Genomic DNA, 22,257 nt, shown 5'->3' with positions numbered 1-22,257 from the left:
GATGGAGTGAGTCTCAAATGTAATAATGTATATGAAGGTATTTTGATCATCAGTAAGTACTATAATGTTTTCTCTTTCAATCCCTATAAAAACAAGGTTCTGTGAAAGTTGACAAACTCAAATATAAAGAGAGTTTTCTAATGTAGCATCCTTGAAAGGGAGGGACTTTTATCTCTTTTTCATGTTCTAAGTTGTTGGGTGGTCAAATAGGATTTAAACACAGTCATTCGTGTGCATTTTAAAGACTGAAGAAGAGGAATTCTGCGAAGAGCACTTCAACTGAGTTGGTATGCAATATCAAGAAAAAAGCTACTTGAGACCCTGCTCTCCTCAGCACGCCCTGGCATGCAAAGATTGAAGCTGCATATCAGTCTGCATTTCCCAGGAAACGTAGATAGGACCGGAAAAGCCTTTACTGGACCATGCTCAGGGGTCTTACAGCAGTGACAGTACCACCGGCCACCCACTCACAGCAGAGAGAAGATATTGAACAATCCCAGTCAGCTCAGCCTTCCAGGGGGCCTAGAGCTGTGGCTAAAATTAATTCCTCATACTCAAGTCACCTTTCACCTCCCCTCCCTTGTTCCTACCACTGCATTGTATAGGGACAACAATCAGAGACTTTATAAGGGACATTTGTCAGTGCCTGGATGATAGCTCCGGGCTGATTCTTCTTTTATTTCACTCTGCTGTTTCTTAGGTTTTCTATTTTGAGGTTCAAAGAAAGAAGTTGCTTTTGAGTTCTATCTCCCAGAATTTAGTGATATAAGATTCGGATTGCTATAGAACTATTTTCATTCTGTATCCTCCCTGATTCACAAAGAGCCAATGCTACATGCCCTGTGCCCAGCTGGGTTCTAAATATTTCACGGTGGGATGTTTCAGTAGAGCCCCATAAATGCCCATGAGAAGATTGTGGACATGACCCATTCATCCTGGTGCACAGCTGACTCATTCAGACCTGGTAGGCAGGAACAATTCCCCGAGAGCATGGTCTCCAAGTGAGATAACTTACACAAATCTTCCATAGGAGCTACTCTGTATGTCTTTACTGTTTAAACATTAGTAATAAGTGAGTAGTGAGACTAAACCCTTGATGATTTCTAAACCTACTGTTATCGATTAGAATGACTTTAGAAAACAAGACGACACATTTTTGTAGAAACTGTGTCAAGACTGCCTCGCCAGGTTGATGGCTTGGTTATTTCATGGCCAGACACCGGACATTTTGATCTTATGATTTAAAATAAACATTGCCAGATTATTCTCATGATATTTTAAATTATCAATAGTTAAATTGATCCTTTTAATAGCACAGGGAAGCAGACAGGAGAGAAAATAAGGTATCCAAGACTCCAAAAGTGAGCTGCTCCTAGGAAGTCTTGGCAGAGTGGAACATAAAACTCAATCTAGTATATCACACAACTTTTTAATCGAGGCAGCAAGGTAAGGGGATAGCTCCTTTAAATACTCAGTATTCTTTTAACTGCTTCATGGGAGCACATTGCCATTGTTGTAAGGAGGACAGCTTGGGGTCACTGGTGCCAATAAAACTTTTAAATGAGAATTTTGAACTCCACATCTCACAATAACCACTTTTGTGTGATCATTGGAAGTGACCTTTGAGATATGACACTTCTTTAAAGAAAGAAATAAATCTAAGATGGCACAAGAAGAAAAAATGCTCATTTCTAGCTATGTATTTTTCAGAACATCCCCCAATTCTCTGGGGGAGCAATAGTGAAAATTGTGCCCAATTGGAGACAGAAAAATCTGGTCCTAGTTCTTCCTTTACTTGCTGTGTGACCTTAGGAAGGGCATAGCACCTCCTTGGGTCTCTGTTTTTATTTGAAATGGAGAATAAAAAGCATCTACTCTATCCAATTTATAGGGTATTTATAGGGTATTTTACCATCAAAATGAAGAAATCTGTATTCAAAAATATGTCCTAATTTAAAATGCTAGCCAAATGTTTGGTAAATCTCACAGCTAACATTTATTGAGGATTGATTTAATTGGCCCAGCATTATACATGTAGCTAACTCACTTAATCTTCACATTTACCAGGTATTATCATTACCCTGGTTATCCAGACTAGGAAACAGGCTCAAGGAGAAGAATGAACATCTTCTTAAAGAGCAACAAAACAGAGAAAGTACAAAATGAGAATTTGCGAAGAAAGAATCTAATATATTTTGAAAGCATTACAGAAGTCATCAGAGGAGAAAAATAAAACCTCTTAGAAATTCTTACACTTATTTTATGGTTCAGTGTTACTGTATTTTGAATTACATGTGGGGAGAGGCACCAAATATTTCAATGCTTAGGACATTTCAAGGTCTTGATCCAACTGCCTTAGACTCACAGGTGATGAAACCAAGATCCCAACTCTAGCCAGTTGACTCCAAGGCCCATACTTAGAAATGCTATACTGTACCCTGTCCTGTAATAATAACACATATTGTTACTAAATAACAGTTTCTAACTATAATAATAGTTTTCAGGAGGAAGCAATGCTATTAAAGAAAGGTTTATTCTGTTTTGAAAACATATAGGAAGCAACCCATAATTTGGAACTAAAGACACAAAAAGATAGGTGCACAGCAAGAGTCTCCGGTTTTCTTAACATGGCTGTGGCTTTAAAATGGCCATTAAAGAGCCTTCTCATTGCTGGCAGCAAACTTGTAGATTCTATATTGGCTCAAGGCAAGTGGTTAACATCAATTTAGAAATCTTTGAAATTCCTAATAGAAACACAACAAACCCTTCAGCAGCACTAGCAAGGCCAATGATAACACATATGGAGAGAGAGACTGATTTTTTTCTATGAGCCTATGAACAGCTTTTAAGATTTGGGCTGTTTTTATTCCTTTCACCCTCTCCCCCATCCATCAGGGATTAAAAGGAAGAAGCATTTAAAAATTAAGTCTATTAGTGTGTAGTGAATTTGAATGATAAAAATTCATAGAAGCTGTTAATAACTTTGGCTTTCTTCAAATACTCAAAGATAACCTCATAAGGGCATTTTCATGCCTTAATCTAAGAAATTCTGAGACCCCCAGCAATGGCTGATCTAAGAAGTTCTATGACCCCCCCAGCAATGGCTGAGCTGGCTGTTTTATGCAAACTGAGATGGCAAATCAATAGTAGGTGGGGCTTTTTGCCTCAGTACCTTGGGGGTCTTGCATGCTGTTTCCAGATGCTCTTACAATTCTTAAACAGATATAGCAGGCCTCTAGCTATTAGGGAACAACCCAACAGCGCAGATACTTCTGATAGGCTTTTAAAGAAGAAAATTAATGCTGAGTTAGGTGTGGAGATACAATCACAGCCTTCAAGCCATTCAAAAGTCTTAGCCTACAAATAGGCAATTTACTTTGTATATTTCTCACAAGCATAACCAGGATTAGCTAATGGCTTTTAGATGTGTGAAAATGTGCTTCAGGCTTCCTTGTTATTGTGCCCACCTCACTGTAAAGGAAGTTTGAGAAACGTGGTGAGAACATTGTAGGGAGTTTGGTGTGTAGGATAGAGAGTTGCACATCACTTCATGCCCACAATAGTGAGAAGTGTTAATATTCTGACTATTCTCTTGCATCCATCAGGTGACTGTGCAATTGTGGAGCAACGGCCCTTTGCTGAAGATTGTCCCTTCCATTCCTGGCGCTTTTACAATCAGCACTCAGGACTTTTCCTGGGAGAAGTGAGAGGCAAGAGGGAAAGCTGAGGGATTATTTGAATGATCTCTTTTAAGGAAGGCAACCTCTTCTCCCATTGTCCTTGATCCAGCCATCTGGCTCTGGGAATTTGTTGCTGAATGTTTCTTGACTGTAAAATTTAAACAGATGATTAACCCCTTTTCCTGCCACACCAGCATGCTTGCTATTAAAATGACTACTAGGACCACCCTTTGAATATCAAGGCAGGCTTAGGGTAAGTGAGAAAATAAAAACTAGCAAAGTCCACCAAATGAATACAATTCCACCCTTAAGTTTTTCTCTCACCGTTACCATGACTTGATCTGTGTCTTCAAGTTCAGTAAATGTCCTTTTAGAGTCTCTCTCTGGCATCTGCACCTTCGACCGCACCCAACTAAATGGCACCACAAAGTCTGAGTCTCAAATGGAGCATCTTATGATTATTGACACTAGCTCATGATAGAGATGATCCTTCCCTTCACTGCTCCTCATCTACAGGCCCTGCAAAATCTACGGTAACTGTCTTTGGTATGAGCCAGTCAGGCTGTATCAGTCAAAGGTTGACAAAAAGTGTCCAGTGCATAGTTGGTAAAGTCTCCAGAAGCTCCCTATACTGGATCAAGTCCTAAAGAGATAACTTATCTTCTGATACAAAAAAAATCGTGAATGTGTACTTCATTCAGTGTTTTAGAATTTGGTGATAGTCATGAGAAAAATCACCATTGAAAAGTGAGAATGGGAGCGTCAAAAAGAGTAGGACCATTGAGCGAGCAACATGTACCTGTAGGATAATGTTCATTCACTGGCCAGTTGTCCACTTGCAGCGTGGCATTGCCGCCGTTCCTGGTGAAGCGTACCACATGGTATTTGCCGTCATTTACAGGGGTTCTGTCCTCTTTGATGGAGATGTCAACTGTGCCAATATTGAAGACAACTCCAATTTTCCCCTGTTCCTATAATAAAGAAACACAAAAGGCATAGTTATCACCAACCACGAAGTTATCTCCCTTTAAATTTGATCCTCCAACCAGCAATAAACCTGTAGGTGCCCAGAGGGAGCTGTCAGCATGAAGATAATAATAGTATTCTATATTTCTCCATGAGTTTTCATCCTAAGCATAAAAACCAATGGCATAAACCACCCAAATTGCTCTCCCAGGCTGTACTGCACAGGTTACATCATTCAATTCCCCTCAATGCATATCAGGCCTGGAACTACCTAGTAGCTATGCCATGACAATGCAAAGTTTGTTTCTGTGAGATGAATTAGGCCTGTTTACTAAGAGAGGACACTAAGACACCAGACCTTAAATCATTTATCAATTCAGATTTACAATTAAAGTGGAAATATGTATGAACTTGTCAGCATAGTTTCATGCAATCAAGGCAAAGGGAAGGGGTACAGAATGGTTAGGAGCCAATGTCAGAGGAGCTGGATATATGTTTATACACACACACACACACACACATACATACATACACATGCACATAATGGTTCTGCAGTTCCAAACCACATAGGAAAGGTAACCCCAATACAGGCCAGTGAAACTGACCTAGAATTTTCAGAATTAGATGGCTGCCATGCTTCCCATACTTGTAGCCCTACTCCTCAGATTAATCCAAAGAGACATATATTCAAGACCAGAGCTTATGCAACAGAGCAGAAGAGGACCTCTGTGGCCACTAAAGACTTGTCAGAGGGGAAATTGCAATGAACTTGATATGAGTAACACTATGACAATGAAGAAACCATATGGTTTGGATGTGTCACCACCCAAATCTCATGTTCAGTTGTAATCCCCAGTGTCGGAGATGGGGCCTGCTGGGAGGTGATTAGATCATGGGGACAATTTCTCATGAATGTTTTAGTACCATTCCCTTGGTCCTGTTCTTGTGATAGTGAGTTCTTACGAGATCTGGTTGTTTACAGTGTGTGGCATCTTCCCTGTGTCTCTCTTGTTCCTGCTCCTGTCATGTGAGACTCCTCCTCCCCTGTTTGCCATGATTGGAAGCTCCTTGAGGCCTCCCCTGAAGCAGATGCTGCTATGCTTCCTAAACATCCTGCCGAACTGTGAGCCAATTAAAAACTCTTTTCTTTATAAATTACTCATTCTCAGGTATTTCTTTATAGCAATGTGAGAATGGACTAATACAGATAATAATGATGCAAATGGTGATGGTAGTGGTGATATCACCAACCCCCTGGGAAGTGCACTAAAACACGAAGCATACATAATAATGCTTTTAAAACTCTGACTCTTCTCTAATAATTCATTATGACTAAAAGTTGGAACTAGTATTCATAATGAGACATGAAATAAATGTAACCTTACTGTTCAAATATAATCAGCCTCTTTTAAGCTCTTGGAAAGCCATTATAGCATTGCAGGGTGTTGGAGGCATGTGTAAGGAGAGAAGGGAGACATCTTGCTCAATTTCTTTAGCTTTCCAAATTATTGGCAATATGTTGGGCATTCAAGGATAACAAAATTTAGTAGTTTAGCATGGCTGTGGAGGCCTGGAAAGCAAACACCTCCTTCTTCACATGGCAGCAGGAAGGAGAAGTGCCGAGCAAAAGAGGAAAACCCCCTCATAAAACCATCAGATATCATGAGAACTCACTCACTATCATGATAACAACATGGAGGTAACTGCCCACATGAGTCAATTACCTCCCACCGGGTCCCTCCCACAACACATTGGAATTATGGGAACTACAATTCAAGATGAGATTTGGGTGAGGACACAGCCAAACCATATCAGTAGTAATTCTGACATTCTATAAGACTGATTCACAGTATTAGTTCATGATCCTTTGTTATCGTCTATTTTTTTATTCAAGAAGAAGAAGGAGAAAGAAGAGAAGGAGAAAAACCAGGAGGAGGAGGAAGAGAAAAAGAAGAATGTGAGAAAAGAAGTCCAGAATCCATATAAATCAAGATATAGAAAAGTTTCGCTGAATCTCAGCTTTAGTCATTTATTTTACTCATTCATTCATATATTCATTAAATACACAAATACAAAATTTATTAAGCACCTACTACACTTAAAGTCAACAAATTAAGCGTTCTGGAGGGAGGGACACTGGTTTCTATATATAGTTTGGTACACTTCACTTATTTTCCCAAATTGCAGACTTTCCTCAAGTTTCCATTTATCTCTTAGTATGTCAATTCATCTTGTATCCAATAAAAGAATGGACAAGTCACCAATAAGTCTTGACCTTAGAAGTGAGGAATATAGAATGATCAACCAAAGCAGGCTGTGAGCATTCAAGGATGCAGAGATACAGGGTGGACCTCAGTATTTCCTTCATGCCCTGATTACATAGCATGCAATATAAAATGATGTCTGCAATTCCCATGTTCTGTTCTCTGGGAAAAGAGTTCCAGGTAGCTCCCAAAATTGTGACTAAACACACTCATGATTTCTTAAATCTGTTTGTTGAAACCACTATCTACATCTCTGCACTAGGAAAAGCACCTAGCTTTAAAATATGATGCATAGATAAATGAACCTGCTTATGGATTCTTTTTGTACTTTTCATGCCCATAATTAATACTATTACCCATTTTATTCTCTCTTCTTATTTTTCAAGGAATTCGGAAATGCCAATGTGACTTTTCTGCTTTCTCTTGGAGAATTGGTATTCTATTTCGAAGGGCATGTGTGTGTCACTGCCCACTACCCTCATGCCTAAATAAGCAAGGCTGTAATAATGTGAGCCATAACCTGCTGAGCAGAATGGAAGTACTAGAGGAGTTAAGAAACCATGACTGCAGACACCATTACTCCTCTGCCCACCCCACAGATGTGGGCTGTTTATTGCACCACTGTTCTTCAGTGAGAAACCAGTACATAAATCCTGGATGTATGGAAAGGACTGCTGGTAATTCAATTCACCCCTACGTCACTAATTAATCATGGATGGAAAACAGTTTTAGGGGAAGCATAGAGACCTTTAAACCAGCATTCTGTAGCTTTTCAGTGATAGCAGTGGCAAAGTATGGTTCTGGCTCAGTGAATTGGCTGATCAGCAAGATATATTCTTGGGCAGATTTTCTGCAAGATCCATATTAGATACAGGAAAAGAAAAGATTTAATCTCGCCAGAATAAATATTTGGTCCTTATCTTAGGTGCCACACATTTGCCATTGTAATCACTGTTTCCGGGAGATCTTCTTAATCCTGTTAGCTCACTGCCAAAGTCAGTGGAGACCCTTCCCCAGGTGTTTCATTTTGTTTCCCACAGTGGCAAATGTGGCTGTGCTAGACCTCAGATGTGGTCTCTCTATTTACAGTAATAAAATTTCATTACTGCAACCTCCTTGTCATTTGTCATGGGACCACAGTGGCATTATAATCTGTGGCTAACTGCTTTGTTTCAGTTCATTAGAAGTCACGGAAGCCTTATGGCAAATACCCATAGAGTTGCCCAGGCTTGAATCTATCATGCTCAGCTGCCATGCAGATCAACTCTGCTGGCTCGTGTGTCTAGAAAAGAGAAGATGTAAGGGAACAAAAGCATTGGCTTTGGTGTCAGACCTGACTGACGTTGGGCAAATTACTTGATTTTTCTGAAGCCATTTCTTGATAATACACTGTAGGGACAGGATACCAGCATTACATACTTCATAGGGCTGTTGTAAGTATGATATAATATGATGGTACTTTATAAGTAATAAAACATTACATAAATATATGAGATAAAACAGAGCAGAAGGAACCACCCAATCATCTGATCAGATGTAACACTCTGATTTTTGGAGAAATTAATTGGTTCAATAGAATAAATGTTCAAATAACAGCAATGGCTCTTAAAGCTGTATGACCCTGGTCTGGTTATTTTACTTCTGATTTCTCTTTCATGAAGGGATGTGTGGAGGGAAAGAGGGGCCAGTTGTTACCTCTGAAGCTTGCTGTGAGGGTTATAGGAGAGCACAGATATGTGAAGCACCTGGCATGTCGCTGTGGATAATTTTGGATCCACAAAAATGTCAGTCTTCTTTCTCCTCATTAGTGTAATTGAAAGTCGTGTCATGAGCTAAGGCCTAGTTGGCTTGGTGGGCACTGTCATCAAGACATATTGTGAAAATAGATGTAAATTTTAGCAAACAGAACATATATTCAAAAAATGTATGCAGGGTTGAGTTGCTATCTCTCTACATTCTTTGTAACCAAATATTATAAGCCTCTCTAAGAAATGCAAAGGGTAGCTGCAAAAACAGCATGACTATAAATTTTAATAACTCCACAGTCATCATCACTAAAGTTGCTACCAAGACAATTGCTTCAATCTATATTCTTCCTTGATATTAAAAACAAAGACAAGTGGTAAATCAGAAGACATTACCAAAGAATCCTCAAGTGCATTCAGGAAAAAAGCTGAACAGTACGGAAACCAGCTGTCTTTAAATAGCCAGTAAGTCACTCTTCATCAATAACAACGGTTTATGAGCCTACCTGGCTCCCCAAATTAGTCCAGCTTCAGCTTCCCTATCCTCAATCAGTCACACTGCAGTTATTGTTGCTGAGGTGACCCAAGAGATGCTACCGACACCAGGGTCAGACTCCAGGAGCAGAAATGCTCAGGGGCAAGAAGAATTCTCAGGAATAAAGATGTCCCTGAAGGCTATTTTCACCCATTCCAGACTACCTTGAGGAAGACGGAATGCACCATCCGCTATTTTAGAAAACTGCAGCTGACAGAAACAGAACTGGGATTCTCAAATGTATGTCAGGGATATGGGCAATGGAAGCAGGTCTCAGTGTCTTAACTGCTAGGCTTCCCACCGAATTTGTTAGTTCAGTGCTAGGCAAGAACACAAGGAAGACAGTATGTAAATATGTAATGCCTCCTGTGGGCCAGGCACGGCAAGGTCTTCCATATCCATTTCAAAGTCTGGTTCCTAGTAAAGAAAGTAATGAGTAGCACTGTTTACCACATTTTCCCAGTTCTCCTCCATTATAGGGTTGTAGTAAGAGAGGCCTTTTGGGTCTCCTTGTGATGGGTTGGACCCAGAGAACAGTATTAACTAATAAATTGAGTATCATTCCTGAGCCATGCATTTAATTGCTGGTGTGAGACCCACCAGAGTTCTATTTGTTGCCAACCATTGCACCCAGCAAACTCCTGGTCGTGGCTTCTTTGTCATTCTGGGTCATTGAGTGAGGATGACAATAAGCCAGCTTGTTATGGACATGGGAGATGGCTGAGAAACAAAGCTTGGTTGCTTTCTAGCACCAAGTGTTTGAGGCTTTTGTCACTGCAACATAAACCAGACTAAATGGACAGAATAGGTGCTCAGGAAATACTTTTATAATAGAATTATGTTCAAATTCTTACGATTAACAGAGAATTCACACAGTAAGAGACTTATTGAAAAAATAGAATCCAGGTCTGACTCTAAAATCCATGCATTTTCCACAGTCACAGCTTTCACATATTACAATTGAGTTAGTTATTTCTATAACAGAAATATATGTGTTACATATGATATATTTTATGTATGCCTAACTTACCTGTCTACTTAGCCTAATTGTGAGTATTTTAAATGTAAGTTTCCTAACATGAGCTCAGTAAATGTTTGTTAAATTAATGGATATGTGAATCAATGAATAATGAATTAGAATATGTGGTTGTGATTTTAAAAAATAAGAATCTTTTTTGTACCATGAGAGACCAAATATGATTTCAGTATTATAGGATAAAATAAATAATTGCTACTATATTCATATTTTGTACAATAAATCTTAGGTAAAACATCTCACTATGCTTTATAAATGTTTCTGTAAAATACAAAAAGATGAGGTACAGCTTACTTGATTCATCAGACAATTTTGACTTTGCCTAACAAAGGCTTTTATTGAAGTTCTTTAGAATAAAACATTGAATTCAGTAGAACATAATTTGAGCTCTTTTTGTGGCTATTAACTGTCTTTCAGTGAAGATCATTAGTCTCTACTCTTTCAATATTATGGTCTTCTTGTTCTACACTCTGGACAATTGTTGGTTTATAAGCACAGAGTAAGCACTTCATTATTAAGGTATTTCAAGAGAGGTAAGAGACCAGGTCTCTCCCCTGAAAAATCTAAAGCAGAGAAGATGCCTTTCAGGAATCACTCGAACTGACAAGACCACAGCTGTAGAGCTTGAAGATATTTTGAACTCCATGATCACCTCATGACAATGACCTGGTCCCCTCCCCTTGAGAAGCTGAAGTGTGGCTGTGGCAGGAAAAGCAGGGGAGAGGAAAACGTCTACTTTGTGTTCTAGAAGAATGTGACATTTCGAATCAAAAGGATTGGGACCGATTGAGGCTCCACATTATTTTTTCTGGGTGATCTTAAGCAGGTCCCTCAACTATCCAAGGCTCAAGCTTTGTCTAGAAAAATGACATGAAGACAATAGCAACAATAATACTTGTGTTAAATAATACTTATTAAGAGACATAAAATCTTGGCAAATTCTGAAGGCATCTACAAACAATTACATAAAATATGTTAATGATTGGTTTGGAGATGGTGATAATAGTGATGCTAGGTGAGAAACAGTACTAATATGGATGACAGGTGAGTCAGAGGCATTTGCATACTCCCTATAGGATATTGCTCTATTTACAATGACTGTGTCCCAGTCAAGGTCATCGACTCTGGGATCTGTATACATTGTCCCTAGAAAATTCATATTAAATGCCTTGAAAACTATTTCTCCTTTTCTAAATCTTTATGGGCCTCAGTGACCTTTGCACCCAACCAGGAAAGTTACACCCACCTCTCCCCTGGCTGCAGCTGTGCTTCACCTGGTGTTTTACTGAGGTCTGGTTGCACAAGGTCAATCAATTAAAGCGGATTAGATCCACAGTCTGAAATGCTAACAGAGGGCCAAGAGAGATAAGACTGATAAATAGCTCAAGACAGCTCCATTTCTGACTCCAAAAAAAAAAAAAAAAAACAGAGAGAGAGTAGGGATGACAGCTTAGGACATCAGGAACCATGACCTGAAAAGGGGAGAGGCAAGGAAGGACAAGACAGCTGATGCAAGTAAATAAGATGCAAGTCAAAGCTATCACAGCTCTAAGTCACCAGTCACAATTGGCATCCTGAGTCATCATGTCCTTCAAATCCACTCGGAACATCCACTTCTCATTCACAGACCCCAATGTCATGCTGGCTTATTTGGTAGTTAAGTTTGACTGCAAGGCAAAACTCAAGTTCATTTCCATAGGTGCCCCAGCCCTGTGCCAAGACCTGGAGCAGTCTCCTGGCAGGACTCAGGTGACAGCTGGCAGGGCAGTGCTGACTAAAATCCAGTACAGACTGAATGTCTCCCATAAATGTCGAGTTTCCCCACTAAATCTCAACCACAGCTGAGAGGAACCACCCAGTGTCTTCACAAAGAAACCTTAAGCCCTGTGCTCACACCAACAACATTACAGTCCTTGAAATTAGGAAACACATTTTAACTCATCTGGAATTCTTCCAGAACATCTTATGCCTTACCTATGTGCTTACAAAGTGAGGTTCTAAGACCGCCACCAGCAGCATCACCAGGGGACTCATTAGATATGTAAATTGTTGGGTCTAGTGCAAGACCCTCTGAATCAGAAACTCTAGTGTGAGGCCCAGTAACATGTATTTTCACAAGAACTTAAGGTGATTCGGATGCTGAAGTTTGGGAACCACTTTCTTACATTAACGTCTTGGTTTACTAAGGCAGTGATTTCAACAGGGATGCCTATCTCCAGCGACATTTGGCAATGTCTGGAGACATTTTTGGCTGTCACAACTGAAGTGGGGTGCTACTAGAATCTAGTAGGTCAAAGCCACACATCCTGCTAAATATACAATGATACACGACAAAGAAATACCTGGCTCTAATATCAATAGTGTCACTATTGAGAAACTCTGCTCAGGGAGTGCAAAACTTCAGTCACTCAACAAATACCCATACAGCATGTATTGTATGGAAAAAAAAAAGTTCTACACACATTTACATGCACAGTCTAATATATTCTCCACACAATACTTTTCTGTATGGTACATATGCACGCAAGCAACAGGCACACATGCACATCAGTGCACAGCCACGTGCACGCATGTGTGAATTTTTAAATATTTGATGTAAAATTGTGTTCTAGCAAACAGAACACAAGGTGAGCATATAAGTATGTATCGATAATCTCTCTGACTCTCCTCTATGTGTCGGTCAAATGTCCACTTGGCAGGTATAAACTTTGAAATGCATGCTCACAGAGCCAGAGAGTGGCAGGTCTAATATACATGTCCTATGTCATTTTCTCCATCTGGTCCTGGTAACCCTCTTCCCTACTGACTGATTACTGCTAGCCCCTAAGGAAGTCTTTTCGTACATCTCTGGCAAAATAACATTAGTTGATAGTCCCAACTCTAAATTAGTTACTTTACTATAGACTAGGTCATTTTAGTCAGTTTCCAAGAATATGCATGATTAGCTCTGAACAGGATGCAAAGGAGAAATTTCTTCTCTTAGAAGTAGATATTCTAGGCCAAAAATGAGCAGCTGCTCCTCTATAAATGAGAGATCAGCAAACAGTGAGTAACCCTTCAAGACCTATTCTGTGGTTATGAGGAAACTTTTAGTGATTCTTTAAAGTGCTTTACTATTTACCTAACTTCCAAATGACAGGCTATATTAGCATTATGGCTTCAAAGTAAATGGACCTACATGAATAATGAACACCAACCAAGAACTCTGTTTTCATAAGTAAGGCATTTTGAGTCAATCCCTCAGATAAATTCCCAGTCTAAATTCTATACCATTCTCTACCTGAAAAATAATTAATATACACATTTCAGAATGGAGAGATTCAGTACTTAGGGTCATCAGATAATATGGTTTAGATTGTGGCAGTTTCTTATGATATGTTTGAGTTATGAATATGCCAAAGTTGGAGGAGATAGACTGGCCTGGAGCAGAGATCAGCAAACTGTGTGCCAAATATAATTGTTCCCTGTTTTTATAAATAAAGTTTTATTGGGATACAGTTGGACTCATTCATTGATGTATTATCTTTGACTGCTTCCATACTACAACAGCAGACATGAGTAGTTGCAACAGTGATCATGTGGCCTACAAGCCTAAAATATTTACTTTCTGGCCCTTTACAGAAAAAGTTGCTGACCTCTGTTGTGGAACTTTACACAATTTAAGGTCACCCATGATTTTCTTTTTTCAGATTTTAATCAATAGTTGATGTACAAGTGGTCAGAATAACTCAAATAGGAGTGGGAGGAGCAAATGAGCAGCCTGTATCATACCTGCTCATTCACCTATTGCAAGAAAGTTCTATAGGTGGCCTTGGACCAACCTGGTTTGCGTTCTTTTCTCACTTGTAGTTCTCAAAAATACTTGTAGAATATGCCAGAAATGTAACATTCTCAGATAAGGAGGACTGGCTGGAAGAGCCAAGTCTCTGTTCCAGTTTCTACCAGAACAGGATATCCTTCAACACTTCAGCTTATTGAGTCATATTGCCCCTGGGGTATAAAACCCAGAGTGGAGGCCGGGCGCGGTGGCTCAAGCCTGTAATCCCAGCACTTTGGGAGGCCGAGACGGGCAGATCACGAGGTCAGGAGATCGAGACCATCCTGGCTAACACGGTGAAACCCCGTCTCTACTAAAAAAAATACAAAAAACTAGCCGGGCGAGGTGGCGGGCACCTGTAGTCCCAGCTACTCGGGAGGCTGAGGCAGGAGAATGGCGTAAACCTGGGAGGCGGAGCTTGCAGTGAGCTGAGATCAGGCCACTGTACTCCAGCCTGGGTGACAGAGCGAGACTCCGTCTCAAAACAAACAAACAAACAAACAAAAACAAAAACAAAAACAAACCCAGAGTGGAGTACTTTCCAAGGTTCCTGAGGTGCAGTACATGCACAGGTGGATTCCATTCACCATAGACAGCTTTCCTGAGCCTTGGAGAATGAGCTCAAAATGAATCCCCAGCTTCTGCTGTCCTTTGCTGCCTATATGTAAGTAATAAACCCACTTTATGTGACTTGTGTGTGGAAGTGTTCTCTCTCACTGGGCTCAGGCACATTGGTGACCAGTGTACAATGAACCTGATTCACAATTACTATTTGGCAAATAGAAAAATGTATCTTAGATATTTTCTAATAAGTTATATAAAATAAGATATATAAAAACTCATTCAATTAGGCATAAAGTAATCTATCTTAGGTCCCACTGAGGGTGGTTTATATACTAAAATCAACTCAAAATAACACTGTTTGAAGGAGGTCAGCTGCAGATGCAGAGAAATAAATTAGAGGCTTCTGGTAAAGGATGGTAGTAGCTAGAATAGTCTGGTAATGGAGGAGATGGAGCAAAGTTATAAGTCATTAAAATTATAATGATATCACATTTCTTTCGGAAAATGTATCTAGTTCTATGGGAGTGAATCAAATACATTTTAAAGGCTTGAGACTCTAAAAGATAGCACACATCACTCTGATGTTAGGATTTGAGTTTATTATATTAGATGGAATGAGAAAAGAGAATAGCATTGCAGCCCAATGAATATATCAGTCTCCAGAGCGCCAGTGCATCTGCGAAAGACTTGAGTCACTTGAGTGATAAATGGTGATTAACTGAGCTCTCTCGGTTTACCTGCAAGGGAAATCTACTGTGTCATCATCTTGGGATGAACACACTGAAATAGGGGCTTATTTTTCCTTTCCTAGTTATCGTAAACAAAATGGCCAATAGACTGTAATACATCAGCAGTGCCTGTCTGCACGTAGGGACTCTGGTGTGTGTGTGTCCTGGAGATAGTGTTGCAGTTAGGTATTTCATCCAGGTGATATTTTATGGTTCTCTTCTTTGTCAACTATCACCACTACAACATTCTCTCTTGGATAAGATCAGTAATTCCAATTCGAAAGGTGGGTTCTTACCCCCAACCACCATAATAAAAGCAACAGAAATTTTTTAAAAAGTGAAATTTAAAAAGCTCCAGTACTTCGAAAAAAGACTGGCCTTATGACCTCCATGATAGCATCAAAGCCTCTGTAGGGAGAATAATCCGGACACCCAAGCAGGAACATGAAAAAGAAAGTGCTTTCCCTCAGCCCTGACGAAATTAGTAAAGGTGACCCCAAGCAGACACTGGAAAACATGTCACAGGTAGCTGACTCATACCTTTTCAAAAGAGTCCACCATACCAGCATTGACAATTATTTCAAAGCTATGTGCTCTTTCGATAGAATAATTAGAGAACACATCTCCTAATTTTAATTTACTTGAAGTCAGTATCCCTACCAAATTATAAAGTAAGTTTCAGCCAAATGGAGAAATAGAAATGTCCCTGGAACAGCATGAAGTCATTATTCCCCTAAGATATAGCAGGCACTGGAAGCCCACTGGAAGCCGGTCAGAGCTTCAGATACGCAAATTATCCATGGAGTTTATAGTGAACTCATAGACAATACGAAGAAGCATTTATTTTATGACATTTAAAGGGCACAAACATTCTTCTCTCTCTTCTCTATGGGTGAGCTACAATTTTGTTCATTAACATGATGAAGGAAAATGATTTCATTCAAGAGGCTGAGGAACATAATGCTAGAGAAATAAAGAGTTATGTGTATATGTGTTGCCATGTAAATGTGTGTGTGACTGTGTGTGTTTGTGTTTGAATAAAACCTTAAAATTTACACAAAAGTTAGTTCCTTTGACCCTCTTATTTTCTTTTAGGCAAAGTAATGGTGGCTCAGTAGAATCTAAGCCCCTCTGTGTCCATTGAAGGGCATCCATAATCCAACTGTAATATAGCCCTTAAACAGTGGCAGAACAGTCAGTGGAATCCTGAGTCTTCACTTTCAATAGAAAGCCTCTCAGGAATGTGAATCTATTATAGACCTGACTCAGAACGAACTATGGATTCCAGCATGAATGAAACATCAGAATGATCCAGAGTCAACATTAGCTTTAGGGAATGGAACTGGTCATTAGGGATCACTGATCCAGGAATGACCCAGACACAGGAAAGATATTCTAGTTCTGGCCCAGCCCAAAGCTGAATGAGGTACCCTTTCCTATCTGGAGAAGAGTTTTCTCTGCAGAAGGTCCAGCTTTCCTGGCCAGTGTGCATACGTGTACAGTGCTGAAAACAATTTTACACACGTGCCTTCCAGAGACATCTTTGATAACCAGATATATTCTCTAATTATCCCACAATCTCTCCACTATCTATTCAATAATAACATCAGTTTGTGTTGATTCATTTCAATGTTTTTTAATGGAACAATTCTTTTTTTTTCCTGTCATACCATGAGCATTGTGAGGGAAGAAAATTCCTCTTTATGTTCTATGTCTTCCTCCATATCAAAAGTTTAATAAATGTTCAGCCAAGCATCTGACACAATGGTGAAAGCACCTTTGCATTCTTCTGCTAGCAAGACTAGTGCATAGTGCAATATCTCCATCCATGGTTCATTTACTGCTTTTCAATTTTTGCTATGGTTTTGTTTTGGGAGAGAACTTTTGAAAATGTAGAGTACCACTACCTCTCAGGTGACCATAGCTGTTCACTTGTTTCACATAGTCTACTGAACAGTCTTCAGGAAAATTGCCAGCAAGCCTGTGTGGCCTGAGGGGAACTTTCTCTGCAGACCGGGAGATGAAAGGCTTAGTGTTCATTACCAAGGGCTTCAACCTACCCTGCTTCTTTGTTTGGATTAGATTCAAATTGAAGTCCTAGAGGTGGACACTGATCCATCCTACTACCAGTTAACTGAACCATTTGGTTCCCATTAAACACAACTTTAATCTTTGAAATATCCAAGATGCCAAGCTTTCAGAGAAACTCAGTTTCATCGTCTTGCTTTCTCCATTATTCTGCAATGCAGTGATTTCTGGTCAGTGTAGGGCTCAGTCCCTGCCTTTTGGGAGGCCATCCCCTCACCACAGTCTTTTGGGCCACCGTGAGTTGGCCCAACCACCATCCATTTCAATTTGCCCTACACTTGTCAAATTGAGAATTTTTACACATAGTCATGTTTTCCCCCAAGAAGTACCTTTATTTCTCCAAATCAGTAAGATGCATAAGTAGAATCAAGTCATAGAAATGTTGAAATCAAGTGTGTAATGATCCTATCCTCTGTATAGGGCATTTTGGGAGACACATCAGAAGTTAGAGAAATACATCTGGCATTCTTTAGCCCTCAAGAGTACAAATGATACTTTGGTGTAGTGGATAGGGAAACCGCATTTGAATCAGAAGGCTTGGATATGATTCTAGTTTTTCACTTACTGCAGGTTTTGGGGCAAGCCACAAATACTCTGCACCCAGTATCCTCATCTGTAAGACAAAGTCACATTGCTGAGCTTGTAGGATGATGATGGAGATTCAAAATAAGAGATGTTTCTAATAACAATTTAAAAAATATAGCTCACTGATGGGGACAAAAGAGAAATAAGAAAGAAGCACATGATTTCCTAAATTGAGATATAAAAAAAGAAGGAACATTCCCATATAATATTTCCAAATATTCACAGTCAGTCGTTGATAAATTGCCCAAGTAGCCAGAGAAAGAGGATTCATTACTTGGCCTTCAGGATAGAAAATTCTCCTGGGTAGAAAAAATAAACTCAGTTTCTCCTATACTCTCACAACACACTTCTGACACCAGATATGTGGAGGTCTTCCCCCACACATCAAGCAAGCAAGCAAGCAAGCAAGCAAGCAATCTGCAGCAGACACCAGCTGGCTGTCCTCCAACCAAATTCAATTCCTGCACTACCAGACTGGAGATAGTGTCAGGTTCCACAGACTGAGGGCTCAGACTCACAAGACTGCCTCCCATTTCCAAGGCCAATCACAAGCTCTGGGTTCTTTTACCTGTGCTTCTGACTGACAAGCTATAAATTGGGATTCCCATGACCTCGTCCTTGGGCTCCATGATTTTGCTACAGCTCAAAAACTCACATTTACTAGTTTATTAAAAAGAAATTACAAAAGATACAGATGAAGAGATATTTGGTCCAGGTATGTGGGCAGAGGCTCCCAGCTCCCAGGCCCTTTCCAGGTGCAGCACCCTCCAGGAACCTCCTGGTGTTCAGCTCTTTGGAAGCTCTCCAAACCCTGTCCTTTTGGATTTTTATGAAGGCTTCATTACATAGGCATGATTGATTAAATCATTGGCCACTGGTCATCAGATTAACCATCAGCCCTTCTCTCCTCCCTGGAGGTTGGGTGGGGGCTAGTGCTGAAAGTCTTAACCCTCTAATCATGCCTTCGTCTTTCTCATGACCAGCCTTCATCCTGAAGCTACCTAGGGGTTGACAGCCACAAGTCATTAGCATATAAAAAGACATATCACTTTGAAAATTCCAAGGATTTTAGGAGTTTTAAACAGGATGAAGACCAACTATGTATTTCACAATATCACACTACCTTATTTGGCAGGGGCCAAAACAAAGGGAAACAAAGGTCTGGTTATGTAAGTGCTATGGGCTGAATGTTTGCATCCTTCCCATCCCCCAAAGTCTTATGTTGAAGCCCTAATCCCAAATGTGGTGATGGTATTTGGAGGTGAAATCTTTGAGAAGTAATTAGGTCAGGAAAGTAGAGTCCTCTTGAATGGGATTAGTGCCCTTAATAGAAAAGACATTAGGCATGATTTCTCTCTCCTCCATGTAAAGATACAGCAAAAAGGTGGCCATCTGTCAGTCAGGAAATGGACCCTCAGCAGAAACCAAACTGACCAGCACACTGACCTTGGACTTCCCAGTCTCCAGAACTGGGAGCAATAAATATTTGCTGTTTAAGTCACTCAATCTATGCCATTCTGTTATAGCAGCCAAGGCTGACTGAAACAATGAGATATATTTAGGTGGATGCAATTGAGAAGGTAAAGAGGAATGGGAGAAGTTGAGAAGATTGAAACTGTTGGTATAAAAATCAAATTCAATCTATAGAAGGGAAGAATAGAAAATTGGCCTAAAAATTCCTTACACTATCAACCAGCTTTTCTACTTTCTAAAACTTCACTAATTTTTGCCAAGAGACATTTGAATGTTAAGGAAGACTCTCAGAGTTGAACATATACAAACACAGACAAGTAATTTTTAAGGTTCATAAACATGCTACAGCTTAGAGAATATTTTCTCTCTTGCCCAAAGGACCTTCCTTATACCTCCTAGCAAATATTTCCTTGATAATGGCAAAATTTTATTTATGGAATTTAGAAACTATAGAGTCAAAATAAATATAAATAAAATATTTTATTTTCCAAATGTGCCTGGCAGACTCCCTTGCTTTCTGCTGTAGGCATCCCTCTTCCATCAGGAGAAGACCTTTAGCTGTTTAGATGAAAAGCGATTTGTGAGGCACTTATCCCAGATCCTGGCCAGAGGCTCAGAGGCAGTCAGGGAAGACATCATCCAAGCAATGCTAGAACTTCTATGTTTCAGAAGTTAGCGGTTATCTTACTGTTGCTAACTGGTGATGCCCATGTCCAGTGATACTTATGGGTTCATTGAGGGAGTAATTAAGGTCAGAAGAAAGTGAAAACTTAAAGAAGAGGGGGGGAGGTAATAAGGATATGGACAAGGAATTAGATTGAGTGTGGCTAAACTTATCGACCAAGCCTTATCTGAAAGAATACAGAAAAATGCTTCCCAAATCTTCAAACATGGATGCATTGCTTGCCACTCTACTTTGTATTGACTTCAAAAAACTTTCTGCAGGCAAATACCTAGAGGCAAACTCTTAGAAAACTAGCTACAAGCATAGACACATTCTTTAACAGACAGCAAGATGCTTTTCTGGTTCAATTGCCAAATGCTGATGAGCCATGCCACCTCTGCTCACCAAACTACCAGATCTATCTAGAGAATGCACAAAAACAAGTGTTCAGAACATCTAATACTCAAGTAGTCATTGCATACTGGACTCATCTCCACTCTGTGAAGGGCAGGTGGAGGACCAGAAGTCATGCCTCTACCACAGAGAGGCACAATACACAAACAGTACTAAATCTGGAAGGCACAATTATTGGAAGAGTAATGAAAATTATTTTCATTTGATTTTTGTTTGTTAATTATTTTGCCCAGTAGATACTTATTAGCTGCCTTCTGTAATACAGAACTTACAAATTCAGAGACTTTATGCTGGATCGAGTCCTCATATAAGTTTTATTTTTGAGGGGTGAGTACTACATAGTATTTTTCTATGTGAATTAGTTTTGACATTTAAAAATCAGATATCTCGTGAACAGCTACACCGTTCTTTTAAAAGAAGAAAGATTCAGTAACACAGAGCCAATATTTTCTGCAGGACAATCAGCCAGAGCTGATTAGAAGAGAAAGGCACAGGTTTTCCAATTCACCACAGTCCCCACTCATCTCTGTTGCTCATCAGATGCAAAGGCTGAGTGTTGATTGACATTTATCATCAAGTTTTCTCTGGTTTTTTTTTTTTTTTTTTTTTGTATAGTAGGGTAAGGAGGGAAGGGAAATACTTATTACCATGTAAGTAGCAACCTCTCTGAACCTCAATAAAGGAGAGACTGAGAAGGCCATGGGATTCAAGAAAAATTAAGGAAAGCACAGGTTTTCTTACACTTCATCCCATTTAAATAACTTGTCTGTTTCTTGCAAACTTTTTTTTTAACCCCTAATATATTATAACAATCACAGGTTTTTGAGTAGACAGGCCCGACCTTAAAGCTTAACTTCATCACTTCCTATATGCTTTTGACAATATTATTTAAACTCTCTGAACCTCAATTTTCTCACCTTCAATGCTGAAAAAATACTATCTACCATGAGAAATTGTCACGAGGATAAAACAACATATGCAGGCATCCAGCACATAATAGAAGATGCTCAAGGAATTTTAGTTCCCTTCCTCTTTGAAGAGTTGGGATGAATTAAGCAGACCTGATCATAAAATCATATGCACATCTAAAGTGCCTGCCAAAATGTAATGACCCAACTGCTGCTTCAGAGAGATGGATCAGCTCGAGGTTTTAATGCACTTTTCATGAACTGTGACTCAACAACAAAATCTATCACTATTAGACAGACTCATAAGAAAGACCAGATTTAAATAAACTTCCTTCTCAACTCTTAAGTATTAACTGCTTTCGTCTTGACTCAGAAACACACCAATAGGAACTGTACACTTAGCCAATAAACAGTGGGATTAATCAATGCCGGAAAAGATAACGATAATAAAATGCGTTATTTGAAAGTTGCATGACAGCAGACCATTCCATATAGAAAGGTACATTTAAATTATATGGAAACACATTTTTAGTCCTCTGAGTTCATATATCTATCTGCATGGCTATAACCATAAAGAAAAATTTAATGTTGGCCACTATTCTAGAGCTACCATTTAATTTTGAGTAGAAACTGATAGTGAAAAAAAATTATTTTAGTTATATAACAGACTGTCAAATAAAAAACATTCATTGCAATATAAGAGCCAGAAAAAAACAAAATTGCCACTCTAGTTGAGGTTTAAGTGGGCCAGTAAATCACAGCCCTCTTCATTGTGCATTCCAAGCCAATT

General features: G+C 39.5%; 1 protein-coding gene across 25 annotated transcripts in view; it reads right to left on the bottom strand.

The window, feature by feature from the left end:
* Nucleotides 1–22,257, bottom strand: part of NRXN3 (neurexin 3) — a 1,630,631-nt gene that overhangs the window by 191,826 nt on the left and 1,416,548 nt on the right. For all 25 annotated transcript variants that reach the window (XM_025391720.1, XM_025391722.1, XM_025391730.1 and 22 more), the window contains one exon: nucleotides 4,480–4,651. In XM_025391720.1, the coding sequence (XP_025247505.1) occupies nucleotides 4,480–4,651 (172 nt within the window). The remainder of the gene's footprint in view (nucleotides 1–4,479; nucleotides 4,652–22,257) is intronic.

The sequence above is a fragment of the Theropithecus gelada genome, chromosome 7b, assembly GCF_003255815.1.
Source record: "Theropithecus gelada isolate Dixy chromosome 7b, Tgel_1.0, whole genome shotgun sequence".
In the NCBI taxonomy this organism is placed as follows: Eukaryota; Metazoa; Chordata; class Mammalia; order Primates; family Cercopithecidae; genus Theropithecus; species Theropithecus gelada.
The sequence above is the reverse complement of the archived record's forward strand: the minus strand, read 5'-3'. Positions and strand labels throughout refer to the sequence as shown.